Below are 14,661 nucleotides of genomic sequence, written 5' to 3' on the forward strand. Positions count from 1 at the left end.
ACATTGCACCTCAGCAATCACCAGACTCAGCACACACAGTACTGTCACTTAGAACATCTGTCTGCTTATCAGCACGTCTCTGTTATTGCTATCACCATGCATCTCTTCTTGCACTCACAGTGCTGCCACTCAGAACATCCGTCTACCTATCAGCACGTCTCTGCCTTAGTTACTACCATGCACTATATTTACATTATCTACATTTAGTATATCTGTCACCCTACATTTTTGCATTTCTATACACATATTTAAGAACTGCACATACGCACTGGTTTTTCGTGTATATACATACACGGGTGCCTGGAGAGCCACACACTTGCCATTCAAGTTGCAACACGTTAGCGCGGTGTCGCGCGAGCGCGGTGACATCATCACGCAATAACGTGCGTGCGCGTGCTGTCATCGCGCTCGCGTCGTCCCGCGAACACACAAATACTCGCCAACACTGCTTGCTGTCAGTACGGCAGCAGAATCCGAACGGGCAGGACTTTCGTTCATTCAGTGGTAAGCAGCTTCCTTTTTCTTTTTTCTAACCCCTCCTAGCAGGAATTTGGATCAGATCAACTTCAACCCATGCTTTACTACCCAAATCACCTCTTCCATACAGCCCATTTTCACCCCCTCTTCCCATTTGGTTCATGTATACTTCCATAATTAGAATAAAAGTATATTCACATCTTTTTTCTACTCAGTATCTTTTTGGACCAAATTGCTGCCTGTACCACTCAATTACATATACCTTTATACTAATCTTATGACTATGCTATATCTTCTAAATACTGAGTCAGTACACATAGCAATAACATATATTGAGAGAAATATTTCTATACCCATTTCTCAACAGAATAGACCCTGTGCTACAGACTAAACAAAGTATTCTTCAATTATGTAGAAATTACCATATTTACATCATTGACCTTGCACATAAGTAAGTACATATTATGTTCTTTTTGTAACACCTTATTGAGATATAATGTGACATCTAGCACAAGACATAATGCTGCTACCCACTTGATCCTCACCCTTTCTTCTTCTCCTTTTTTTCCCTTTCTTCCTCCTTCCTCTCAGATCTAAATAAAATTGTTCTACACCACAATCCTCCTGAAGAACTGCCGCGCATCAGCGGCGGGGAAACACGTGTTGAGGAATCATACTGCTTTGCTCTGTTAAACCATAAACCTTCTAAGCCTCGATCATCTTTATTAACTATTCATTGAAATCAGGACTTCTACCCCGTTATCTAGTGAATACAACTAAGGATATTATAATTTGGAACTTTACTGGATTGAGGAACCATTTTGCTTCGCTCTGTCACACTAAAATCATTCAAGCCTCAATCATCCTCATAAACTACCTTATTTGAAACCAGGACTTCTATTCCAATACCTAGTGAACACAACTAAGGATATCACAATTTGGAATCTAACTGGATCAAAATAAAGCATCAGCAAACTTAGTGACGACAACTAAGTACTCTTACAAAAACAATCACAGCTAACGTGCAATTTACTTTGAGGACTTTGCGCCAGCAATTTAGGACATTACAAGCCATCATCACCTCCATTAATTTTCTTTTTTTTGGAACCAGGATCCTTTCCTTGGATTTTGTCACAGTATCAGAAAAGATCGTTTTTGCTTTTGTCACCGTATCCAGGCTTGTCTGTCTTATCTATGCTTGGGTTTATGGTTTGTAATGTGTTCCAATGCAAGACATGAATCGCGCATGGAGGGTAAGCTCATTTGGGTCGAGTTATTATGGGGTAATGTGAATTGATTTTTGGAATGGGGGCTTTGGGGAAGAGGACTAGTGTAAAGCAATATGATATTCTGCCACTGACAACTTTTTCTTTTCAGAACATCAACGCTTACCATGTTTTTGTCGTAGCATGAACGTGCTGCAAATTGAATGTTCAGTTCTATTGACTAAAGTTAAATGGGGACAAGAGTTTTGCTGTTCGATGGAGATTCAAAGGTTCAGTGTGCTCTGTATGGTAACGGTAGGGTATGTGGTGGACACTTAAGTTGGAGCAAGACTTGTATATGGTGTCATCTATTGGTCTATGGCTATGGGGTTAAAGTCAAGAACTTTGATCACTGTTTGATGTCAACCAGATCCTGTAACCGGTTCACTACAAATTTATATTGAGGTGGCATTGGACTTTGTGTGGGTTCTTATTCAGTTATTCACTTCTTTTTTTTAATGGCCAATAGGGATTCCATGCTGCTAGACCTGAATTTGTTGTAAGGAAGAATGACAGAGCATTTTCACAGCAGTGACCACTAGTAGTTCTACTAAAATGACACCTTTTGGATATTTTTTGATAATGGCATTTAGCTTTCTGATACATCACAGGCCTTGGAAAAGGTCTGTTGACTGATAGTACTGGAGGTGAAAAGAACTGTTTGAAGTAGCCTATGATCAATGTATGCACTGGCCCCAACCCTTGAATCTTTCCAGCCTTGGCAAACTCCTTTGAGTGTCACGATCAGGACTGCGCTGGAAATTTGAGATTCAGGTCAATTGAACCAGCAAGGGTAGCATATAGGGCATGCAATAAAGAATGTTTACGATGTCTACCAGTAGACAACCCTGGGAAGCTGAAGGTTTCTTTTTGGGTGGGTTTTTTTTTCAGTTAATTAATAACACTTGATGCTAATAACAAATGCTTTAAGGTGCTACATATTGATGAATGCCTGAAAGAAACACAGATTTGTTCTGTAGGGGAAGGTATATGGAAATTGCCCTGCAGCACCCTTAAACAAGAACGTTTTCAGGAGCTTGTACACGCATAGTTAGCACTAACACTGCCTTAATGTGTGGGAGTTGCACCTTTTGCTTACCCGGTTTGCCTCCAGTCCCTTGTAGTGGACTCAGGCGGAGGCTGAGTACTTTGACTCTGAAGCAGAGTCTGCTATATCATTTCTGATGGTCTCTTGTTTGTTTCCTATCAGGTGCAGCCGCCATCTTCTCTGTACCAGATGTGGTCACTATAGAAACTGGAAGCAGCCAGAACCTCAGCATAACCCTAAAGTACGTTTACGCTAAACGGTTGCTTTAATCACCTGATTCTGTGAATAATATGAACTTTTAATCACAACTTTGTTCAGCTGTGCTGGCCCGGACAACATCCAACTTATTATGTAAGGGATCCCTTTCCCTACTGCAAATGCTTGCCACATAGATAAATGTGTCTGTGGTTGGGGTGCTTGGTTTGACACCAAACACTTCAGTGTCTTTGAGGTCAACCGTTATTATTTTTAATGCAGTTTTAGAAGTGATCTACTCTAGGCCATCTGGAAATTGTTTGATGACTGCCAAAGGTTGCTGGTTTCTGTTTTTTGGTTTTTCTGTTCCTGAGATATAATTTGCCTGCTATGTTGGAGCAGTTAAGCATGTATACTACCTGTTTACGTATTCCCCTTTCTATTTTGATTTCTGAGAGAAATTTTCTCTAATTTTACAGCACTCCATTAAATGAAACATGTTTGATTGCTTTTAACATCACGTACGCTTCCAAGAATACTCCAGTTATAAAGCTTCCTGAACAGGTAAGCAACAATGTGTACCTTCAAAGATATAGTCCCACCCAAAGTGTGTCCACTATGTACTAAATGCAAACCCCTTTTAGAAGACCAATATGCATCGGTTGTATGCTCTACCACTAAAGGGTGCCCTGTACTGTTTAGTAAATGCTTGGGCATCCTATTTGTACTTCTTGTCAATATAAGATTTTGATGTTCCACTACAGACTGCCCTGTCACTATGAGATTTCATAAGCAGAGAGTGTGTGCTTTCCTCTCTCTAGCATAGGGTCTTACATGGATTCATATGCTGTGAATATTCCCTGTCGTTAGGCTGGGCATCCTCTGTAATATAAAGCAGGATAGCTTTAAGCATGTTGCTTGCATAGCCTATTGCTGTCACTTTGTGTCATACTGCCCCAGTCAATGACGTAGGTCCTCCTTAGCTCCACTCATGGTGGCCATCTTCAGATTTTTACTGCACATTTTCATGTTATTGAAGAAGGGATCGCCATCGGAAGTTGGTAGTGTGGTTTGAGGAAGGTAAGGCCTCTGGTATGCAGTCATGCCTCTTCCAGGGTTAGCAAGCCCAAAGAGCGTACTACCTCTCACAAGCAGTCAATGTCCTTTGAGGACACTTCCAAGGGGAAGGTACTTAAAAAGTTGAACACTGATTTCCTCGTCAATGAGCACCGCAGCTGCAGCGTCTGTCGCCTGGACCGATGACGACCACGAGGGGGGCCCAGTCTTCTGGAGACCAGAGATTGTCCACTCCCTTGTCGTCGACCACCCGGACTCTGTCAATGAAACATCACTCGTCGTAGAAATCCTCGATGACTCCCCGTTCCAAGACCTCTTTGTTGACGGGAACTCCGTCAACGACATCATCTGCCAAACCCGGGTGCCAGATTTTGTCCCGTCGACTACTGCAGTCACCGTCTCTACAGTATCGACGGCTGCTTCTGAGTATCATTGCCTCCAAGGCCTGACTCGGCTCTAGCTGGGTCTGCATCACCATCACTAGCTTCTCCAGGTGCGCATGTGTTAGCCACCCTCCTAAGAGGTTTCAGCAGGGACAAGAAGCTACCACCACAACTCCTTTTTCAGCCAAAGGCTACTCAGCTGCAGGCCACATTTCCTGTGAGGCCTCCCAGGGCATTAACCCCTACTCCTGTGGTCCAGTCTTCCACACCTTCAGAAGAGGAGGAGGAAGAATTTCCAGAGGATGTCTGCCCACAACCAGAAGATGGGCATGGTGGGCTTGCCCCGCAACCAGCTGCACAGCCGGTGCAGCTGGCTTGCTCTACCAGTCTCTGGCCTCATGCTCCAATTCGGATACCTCCAGCTCTGGGGGATGTCTCCTTGGATATATTGACGATTCTCCATACTTTGGTCATGGAGATTCAGCAGCACCTATCACCTCTGGATCCTGGGGCTCCACTGGTGCCTGTCTCCTTCACCAGCCCACCAATGCCGGCTCTCCCTCTTCCGGCGCCGCCTCTCCCAGTGCCTGCAGTCACGCAGCAGCCACCTGCTTAGCAGTGCCCTGTTGTGGTGGAGCCACACTTGACTGGTCCTGACACAGGCACGGATACTAACCCGGATACGGGTGATACTCTGGGAACAGATGAGTTTGAGGACTACATCCCATTGGGGGGGAGCTGCTGTATGTATATTTGCCATCTAGAGACTCCCCTCCAGACAAATTCAGATCTTTCCAGGGGCTGCTAAGGTCTTCAACCTGGTCCCCGAAGAGAAAAAGGAGGTATTCCTGTTCCAACGCTGTGAATCCTCAAGAAAGACTGTGGTTGCAGTCCTGCTAGTAGATGACGATCTGAGAAGATGGATTAGTGGTGATGAGGAATGGTTACTCTCCCACTGCTATGACGTATGACGAATAAGAGTCCACGTACATTTTTCATGAGGGGGGAGTAGCATCGGACCATGCTATTACTGTCACCTTGGTGGTATCGCCCTACGTCGCCATGGTTGGCTTCAGGCAGGATGTGCAAGCCAGGGTTGTTGACATGCCTTTTGATTGGGAGAATCTATTTGGCAAGGCAGTGGACAAATCTCTCCTAGCCATTAAAACAGACACACAGACAGCACGCTCTATGGGCTTGCTTCAGCAGAGGAAGCAGTCCTTTTGCTCCCCAAGGGGGAAGGTCTCTCGATCATCAAAGGTTCTCAGCCTGTCCTACCGCCTGCCCTCTCGCTCCACTACACAGGAAGCATATAGAGGCTATTCCTAGGCCTAGAGAGGGTGTACCTAGCTTTGCAATTACCAAGCTGCCAGGACACAGATGCTGAAGGAAGCCTGACCGGCCCAAGTCCCAAGCTCCCACTTCAGCACCGCAGTGGGAGGCCGACTATTGCAATTTGTCGACCAGTGGCTTCTCCACGGACAAAAGGATGCTTTATCATCGAGCAGGATCACACCCTAGAATTCAAGGGAACATGCTGTCTCATGCCTCCTGTGACAAGAGCAGCACAGAGCCCAACTCCTCAACTTAAGGAAGTTCAGGCTATGCTGAGAAAAGGGTCCATAGAACCTGTCCCCTCTGCGGCTCCAGAGTATACTTCAGATACTTTCTGGTTTGCAAGAAGTCAGGCGGGTGGGGACCCATCCTAGACTTACAACGCCTCAACAAATTCCTGAAAAATTCACGATGGTCACATTACACATTCCTGAGGTTCATCGTCCAAGGAAGACGCTACCAATTCAGGCGCTGCCCTTTTTCCTCAAATCAGCCCCCATGGTTTTTCACCAAGTGCTTGGCCCCGGTGGCAGCGTTCATGCGTTCATGTCTAACCCTACCTGGATGATTTGGCTGGTCCGGTCCCGTTCTCACGCCCTGGGGGCAGGACTTACAGCAGAGACAGTCTAGCCTCTCTGGTCTTCTCTATAAACTATCTGAAATCCTGCATGGTGCCATCCCAAGACGCACTGTTCGTGTGGGCTCGACTCAGCACGATATCAGAGGAAGAGATAAAAACCTTCTTAGGGAAAGTCCAACAGCTGTCGTCGACCAGCATTGATATAGTCCGGTCCATCAAATCCATCAAATCCCTGTTAAGGATGATGTCCTTGTGCATCCATCTGGTGCCTTACTTCAGATTGCAAATGACACTGCTTCAGGAGTTCCTGGACGCCACGTAGATGCAGATTTCTGGCTCATGGACCAAGAGGCTAGTCCTCAATCAAGCTTTCCACCAAGCCCTATACTGGTGGTCCGTTCACCCTCGCATCTTGCAGGGAACTCCCTTCAGTACCCCAGCGCATCAGGAGATGGTCACGACCAACGACTCACTGGAAGGTTGGGGTGCCCACACAGCCCAACTATATACCAGAGGTCTATGGCTCCCGGAGGATAAGGCATTGGATATCAACGTACAGGAACTACAGCCAGTTTTCTGGGCTCTCAAGTCTTTCAAGCCTCAGGTCTTGGGGAAAGGTGGTCAAGGGTCTTCACGTACAACATGACCACCATGTATTACATCAAGAAGCAGGGCGTGACAAGGTCTCCCGTCCTCTCTCTGAATGCACAGAACCTGTGGTGCTGGGCCATTGCTCACCGGTTGTTTCTAGTCCTGTTCCACCTGACAGGCGTTCAAAACACCATCACAGACTTTCTCAGCAGGGAGCTGCAATCCTGCCACGAGTAGGAGCTCAAGCCACTCGGATCTTCGAGTGGGGCCAGCCTCAAATCGACCTGTTTGCGACAGCAGCCAATACCAAGTGCCAATGGTTTGCCGGCAGGTATCCCCAGGCAAGGAGTTTGGGGGGTCGCCTTCCATTCCTGTGGGACGGCCTATTCCTTTGAGCGTTCCCACCAATTCTGCTGCTCCTACATGTGTTCAGCACACTCAAACTATCCCACTGCAAGATGATCCTCATTGCACCAGCGTGGCCTAGACAGATCCGGTACCCGCACCTTCGTCACCTGTCAGTGGTTTCCAGCCATCTACCTCTTCCTGACCAGGGAAGGAGGGGCGATCCTGCACCACGACTCAGCGTCCCTGAACCTGTCGGCCTGGTTCCTGCAGCCTTAGAATTTGAGCATTTCTCGCTGCCGTTGAAATGCAAGAAGATTCTGGCCAAGACCAGGACTCTGTCTACAATTGCATGTAAGTGGAAGCACTTTACAGTGTGGTGCCAGTCACAGAAGATGGCGTCACAGCATCGCAACTTCTGCCTTACATGCAATTGCTGGCTACGGCTGGCCTTGCCCATGCAGCCATCAACATGAACTTAGCCACAACATGCCGGTATACCTGGGCTCCTGGCAAGCACTCCCTCTGGTCTCACAGGCTTCTGAAGGAGTTCCTCTAGGGCCTTTTCAGAACATTCCCCCCCACCACTCTGCTGAAGGATCCTGCCCTGAAGTGGGAGTTGGATGTGGTCCAGTCCAAACTGATGGGTGCTCTGTTTGACCCTATGCATCGGTTATCTTTGAAGTTCCTCTCGGGAAGACCGCCTTCCTAGTGGCAATCACCTCAGCCAGGCATGTTGAAGAAATCCAGGCTCTATCATGTAAGCTCTATATTCGTCTTTTCACCAATCCAAGGTGGTACTACGAAATCTTCCTTCTTTTATGCCAAAGGTCCTGTTTGACTTTTATTTAAATTAACCTTTGGTCTTACCAGTTTTCTTTGCAAACCCTTTTACACCTGCTGAAAGGTCCTTGCATTCACTGGACGTGTCGCGTGCCTTGAAATTCTATGTGGCACGCACTAAAGATTTTCGAAAGACTTGTCAACTTTTTGTCAACTTTGGGCTTGTGGGGCCTGGGAAGGCCCTATGAAGGGCTTCCATCTTCAGGTGGCTCTTCACTGTATCATGCATTGCCATCAATTGACCAACAGACCATTGCCTGGCCGGCCAAAAGCCCATTACACCAGAGCCATTGCTTTGACTGCTGCGTTGCTCTCTGGTGTTCCCCTGCTGCATATCTCCAGGGCTGCTATGTGGAGGTCTACCCACACATTCACGAAGTTCTACTGTGTAGACCGGGATTCCAGGGAAGAGTCTTGTGTCGGCCAAGCAGTGCTTTGCAACCTGTTTGCATGAGGTGAGTCTGTTCCAGGGGTGAGTGTATTGCTTGAGCCTTGCCACCTCCTGTGTAATCCTATTCATAGCATGTAAATCCACGTACGACCCCCATGCTGGAGAAGGTACAAGTTGCTTATCTGTATCTCTTGTTCGCCAGCATGGGTCTTGCATTTCTTCACATGCCACCCCTCCCTCCTTTCCCTCTCTGGCTCTTCTTGGTTCCTACTGCCCCTTTGTGTGCATGACCAAATCTGAAGATGTCCACCAGGGGTGAACTAAGGAGGACCTTTGTCATTGGCTGGGGCAGTATGACCCAAAGTGACATTAATAGGCTATGCAAGCAACAAGCAGTTGTTTACCTTAAAGCTATACTGCTTTATATTGCAGAAGATTTCCAGCCTGACAACGGGGAATATTCATAGCATGTGAATCCATGTAAGACACATGCCGGAGAACAAGAGTCACAGATAAATAACTAGTTACATAACACTGCTCTGCTAATGTCAGGTGCCAGTGTACTTGGCTCAGTGTTTCTTAGCAGTGCTACTCCATTGAAAGTATGTTTCTGAACTACTGCTAGCCTTTGTTAATGTTTGCTCTTTCAACATGAGTACATCTGAGCATCGTTGTAGTCCTGCATTTCCATGTTGATTACAAGGTTTAAGAGCTTTCTGCACCATTATGTATACCAGAAAAAATGTCTATAGCAAAAGATCCTCCCAGCATTTGTAAGTCTGGAACAATTACCTGACACCAGATTAGAACCCAGAAAACTGTTTGAAAGGAATTTTCTCTTTAAGTTATGACTACTCAAACTGAAAACCCCTTTCAGAATCACTGTAAGTACGGAGGACCCCCAAAGTATTTGGCTTCAGTGATTGCATTTCAGTGCATTTTTCCTCTCTGCTAGGGCGGGATGTAGATGGCATTGGCTCATGCTTTATTATTGTTATTAGGGCATTTATTGAGCAGAGACGTAGCTTCAGGACGCAATGGAGTGCTTTACAATCATGGGGGGGCAGTGAGGGAAGCAGAGGAACAAGGGAGCGGTGTGCTAATGGTGTAAGGGGAGGGCGGGTAGTTTGGCAGCAGGGGATCTACAAGCAACCCAGCGAGGAAACGTGGACAGATCGCCCAGGTAGTGTGGGGGAGTGGAGTGCGTATGAACCTAGGAAGGAGCCATTCCTTGAAGAAGAGGGTCTTGAGCTACTTCCTGAACTGTAGAAGCGACGGGGTGAGTCTTATCTTGACTGGAGGAGGTTCTAGGGGCTTGAGGCATACACAGAGAAAGCATGTCTTCCGGTTCTTGTCTCCCTGCACTAACCGTGTTCAAGTGTGCACATGTCCTTACTTCTGGTGGATCGTAGGCCTCTGGAGGTGCTGAGTGGGACTTCAGGGTGACAGCCTTGTAGATTATGCAGCAGGATGTGAAGATGATACAGGCTAGTAGCAGGAGCCAGTGCAGTTTCATGAGGGTTGGGGTTGATGTGGTCGAGTCCATGTAGGTGTGCTGCAGTATGGAGGATACATTTTAGGCATGGCAGGTAAGTCTCCAGAAGGCCTTCCAAAAGTGCATTGCCACTATCCAGGTGGGAGAGGGCCAATGCTTGAACAACAGATCTGAAGTTGTTTTCTGGGAAGAATAGGTTTGACTTACCACAGGAGAGAAAGTTGGTACCAGGCCATTTAGGTTGTCCTTGCTACATGCTGTTTGGAGGAGAGTGGTCTTTCGGCGACGGACACAAGTGACTTTGCGTAGGTGGTCAGCTGTGGTGTGAAGCCCTTGAGGTTCATAGCAGAGAGCCAGTTCTGGATGTTTGGTGTTGTTGGTCAGCAGTAGGAATTCAGTCTAGGAGGAATGAAGTTTCAGTTAAGGACTGGACATCCACGACTGGATCAGTGTGAGGCAGGCCATGAGCCTGTGTATGTCTTCAGTGGAGGATATCTTGAGGTACAACTTTGTGTCATCAGACTATTTGTAGATGTTGTGTGGAGGAAGGAGAGTTCTGAGCGGTTTTATGTAAAGATTGAACATCACAGGGGAAGAGGATAGATCCTTGAGTCACTTCACGAGTGATGGGTAGAGTTAGTGAGCTGAAGTTTGACCCTGCCAAGAGGGGATGAGGACCACTCTCAGCCTGGGGCCGGAGGACTAGCAGGGTGGGAGCTAGAACCTGTCTTAACCCAGTGGGGAAAGTTGGCAGTTGTGATGGCCCGAGGCCTTGTCCCTTCTCTATGTGCCCATATGATTAAAATGGTAGCACTGCTCACCACCCCATATCTCTATTACGAGATGCTTGTAAGTGTTTCTCTGTTTGTTCCATGGAGCTACAGATATCTGCAGGCCCAGCAGTGGACTGATGAGAGTAGCCCACAGGAGCCTCTCGAGGGGGTTCCAAGTAACAGCACACCCTAACCAGCAGTTTAACACCATGGAACCGCTGTGCTACTTGGAAGAAATAACCAAACCAGGTGTCCGCTGGTGTGCACAATACTGCCATCCACTCTCGATGGCAACAGTTCTCACCTGCACTGGCCTCACGGATTGACGTTTCAACACAGACTATCAGACGCTTAAGACAGAGCAACTGCTCACCAGTGACAGAGCGGCTCCCTACCATGTACTGCCATACGAAGGACATAAGCCGCCACACAAACTGACACTTTGATCATAGTGGGACACCAATGATAATCTGGGGCGCACCTGCATGAGAGAAAGTGACAGAGGGATGAACCTCCTTATGTGTTTGACATCTGTAACACCTCCTGGTCAGGGAGGTCAGTTTAAAGATTAAAGATTGGCCCGGAGCACCAGAATGGGAGAACCAATGGAGGCTGAAGAGGGAGGATATAAGAGACAACGGGAAACAATGGGTTGTTCGGGTGGAGTCAGATTAGGAGGAGAGGGCGGCAGACCAAGAGACCAGAAGACGGTAGGACATATAAAGGAGCATGGAGGCAGTTTATAGAGGAAGTGAGTTATTGGCTGGTGAAAGTAAGTGGTACTGTGTTGTGAGTGCGAATGGAAGGCGTGTGAGTGAAAGTGGTAGTAAAAGAGTAGGGAGTGAGTGAAGAGTGACAGAGTGAAAGGAGGGTGACTGAGGAGAAGGTGGTGTGTCGTAGTAGTGATGTGGATGTAGGAGTAGTTTTGAGTGAGGAGGTTGAGTAGAAGTGGCATGGAGTTGGGAGAGGTGAGAGTGTAGAAGTGGGAGTAATATGTGTGTGGAGTAGATAGTAGTAGGGTTGTAGAGGCTGGAGACTAGTAGCAGCGGAAGAGGGGAGAATATTAGATAGGTCAGAGAGAGAAATACCATAAGAGGGACAGATAAGGGAAGTGGGAATGGGAGAAGATGGTGAGAAAAGGAAGGGATGAGAGTAGGGAAGCAGGGGGACAGAGAGAACATCAGGGAAAGGAGTACAAGGTCGTGGAAGACCAGGAGAGTGCCCAGAGTGATTGGAAGGCACAATTCAACTGGGGTTCTAAATAGTTCTAAATAGTTATCACCTAGATTGTTCCAGGAGGAAGTCTAGGCAGATGAGGCACTTGCGCTTAGGCCACCACCAATAGACAGATGGCTTTTAATCAGTAGGGGTTACCGACCATTCGTGCCAGTGCAGGGTTGAGCGAAACCTTGGTTAGAGTGGGACGGCCTATCCCTAGGTTAGAGAGAGACTGACACTAGGCCCATTGCTAAACTGGAAATAGACTGGAAATAAACACCCTTTAACCTAATATGGGAGTCTGTGTTATTGGGGCAATGTGATGTTTTCTTAATTTTCGGGGCCTTCTTACCTATTTTGAGATTATTTCCCCGTAAAGTAAACTAGTGGTGCCGACTGATAGATTTGTTATGCTTTGATTCGTCTTTCTGAAGAACAGAATTCGTCTTTCAAACTTCTTCATGGTGGGAAGCAGAAAGTAAATTTTTGAACATGACACTAGTGTGTGTGTATATATTTCTGGAGCTTGTGGATCTGCTTAGATCACATGCTCTGCGTAGTCCGACATCTACTGGTAGTCGCAGAGTAGATTTGTTTTCGAAACTCATACAGACGTTGACAGGGCGTGTTAGTAATACTATCCCTAGTGTGATGTGTACAAGGTCCCTCGGAGTCTTTTTTTCCACCATCAAAGTCAGTTGCAAATCCGGAGTTTTCTTCCAGGCTGATGCCTTTTAATTAGTTGAAGGTTTACTTGTAGACTCTTTCTTTCCTTATTATTCGCTTTGCCGCATGGCTTACTGACTGCTCGATGGTTTTCAACGACCAGACATGGCTTACAAAGGCCTCTTCGGGCTTCGGCCCTTACAGTAGGGAGAGAGGGCGGGAGGTTCTTCATGCTGACCTCTTTAAAGAATGCATATTCTGTCACCCCTTCCCTTTTTCCTGCCAATCTGCCCTTGTAGTAAATAATGGACAAAATTCCCTTTTAAATGATGCCCTACCTGCCACCGAAAATTCCTGTGGAAGGATATGCACAGAGTGTGCAATTACTGTCTCCCGAGGGATCACCCTGAAAAAGTTTGCAAATCTTGTAAACTTTTTTGACCTAAAACTCTGAAGGATCAGCGCACCAAGCACTGGCCCGCTCATGCAATGCAGGCTGAGGCCTCCATCGACGTGACAGAAGACTCCAATGAGGGCAGTATCGGGGTCATGAGTGACGCCGAAGGTGAGCGGGGTTCGTCGGAACCCATATGCAGGCCCCCGACTCCAAGAAGCCACCCGGCGGCCAGAGCTCACATAATAAAAGACACTAAACACATACCCGTTGGCCGACTTTCAATGGTACCGTCGAAGCCCATGCAGTGTCCAAGGAGACAGCCTCAGGTTCTTCACTGTCCTCTGGGCCATCGCGAACGCTTTTGCCTCATAACAGGCCTCCTAAACCGGACCCCACGGTCGGTTCGGACACCACACACAAAAAGGGGTCCCCTAAGAAAACGCTGAAAAGCAGGAATGATCAAAAGACATGTCAGTGCTTCCCTGCTTAATGCGATGTCACCGAAAAAGTCACACATTTCTACACCTTTGTCCTCGAAAAGCACACAGGATGTAGATCTCAGTGACCACCCCCCCTCATCCCTCCCCCTTTAGACACTCTCTCAGGGGCTATGCACCTGCACCACAAAATCAAACTCCCTCCTCCCAGGACACCTGTATCATGTCAGGGTTCCCACCTTCATGTGGCTATACACCTGAACAATTTAATAAGATCTTAAAGAGGATGCCAAGCTTTGTGGACTTTATGGACAGACACCCAGATTAACTGTCATCCATTAGCGATGCCTCACAGCCAGGGGCCTCAGCACAGCAGCCCCCTGCCAAAAAGTCTTGTCTTGAGCCACAGCCTAGTAACTCTGCTCTAGGCACCTCAGCCTACCAAGACCCCTCTCAAGACATGTACTATGATGACCCCTCAGGGTCACAAGACCCGGGTTTTCAAGGGGACCTTTATTGTACAGGACAAGATCAATTTTATGACGACGATAACGACGAAATTTACGTAATCCAGTCGCCAGACCACCATGAACAGCTGGTAGCAGATTCACCCATTGATAACCGACTACAATACAATGAAATGCTACTAAAGGCTGCACAACACTTTTTAACATCGACACTCAGGAAGCACAGGTCGATAAGGATTTTGTGGAAGATATTCTCGGGGGCAAACGGTCTGCCACCCAGTTTTTTCCCCTCCTGCAGTCTGTACAAAGACTCAACCAGCCATCCCTACTGGAGCCTAGTCTCAAGGGCGGTCAACCCCAGAATAGAAAAACTATTCAGACCAGCGCCCACTGTATATTAGGGGCAGCTTAAACCTAATTCGTTAGTGGTCACCACTACCAGAAAGAGGGCAGGCACTCACCTGGCATTGGCAGAGGCCGGCCAGACAAGGAAAGCAAAAAAATATATACTTTCGGGAAAAAGGTTGCCTCCTCAGCGGCATACCAGACCACAATCGCTAGTAACACTACGCTTCTAGCTAGTTGCGTTTGCCACAAATGGGATGACCTGGAATGTCAAATCGAAGCTGTCCCAGAACCCGTAAAGGCTAAATTGTTAAAAGGCAAGCAGAAAATGCA

The 14,661-nt window shown here is 47.2% G+C and overlaps 1 protein-coding gene across 8 annotated transcripts in view; it reads left to right on the forward strand.

Moving 5' to 3' along the window:
• The window catches only part of CTNS (cystinosin, lysosomal cystine transporter), a 418,668-nt gene that overhangs the window by 200,359 nt on the left and 203,648 nt on the right, over positions 1-14,661 (forward strand). For all 8 annotated transcript variants that reach the window (XM_069615198.1, XM_069615197.1, XM_069615199.1 and 5 more), the window contains 2 exons: positions 2,953-3,031; positions 3,465-3,549. In XM_069615198.1, coding sequence (XP_069471299.1) covers positions 2,953-3,031; positions 3,465-3,549 — 164 coding nt within the window. The remainder of the gene's footprint in view (positions 1-2,952; positions 3,032-3,464; positions 3,550-14,661) is intronic.

This window comes from Ambystoma mexicanum, chromosome 9 (assembly GCF_040938575.1).
Source record: "Ambystoma mexicanum isolate Mex_15411 chromosome 9, UKY_AmexF1_1, whole genome shotgun sequence".
Taxonomy (NCBI): domain Eukaryota; kingdom Metazoa; phylum Chordata; class Amphibia; order Caudata; family Ambystomatidae; genus Ambystoma; species Ambystoma mexicanum.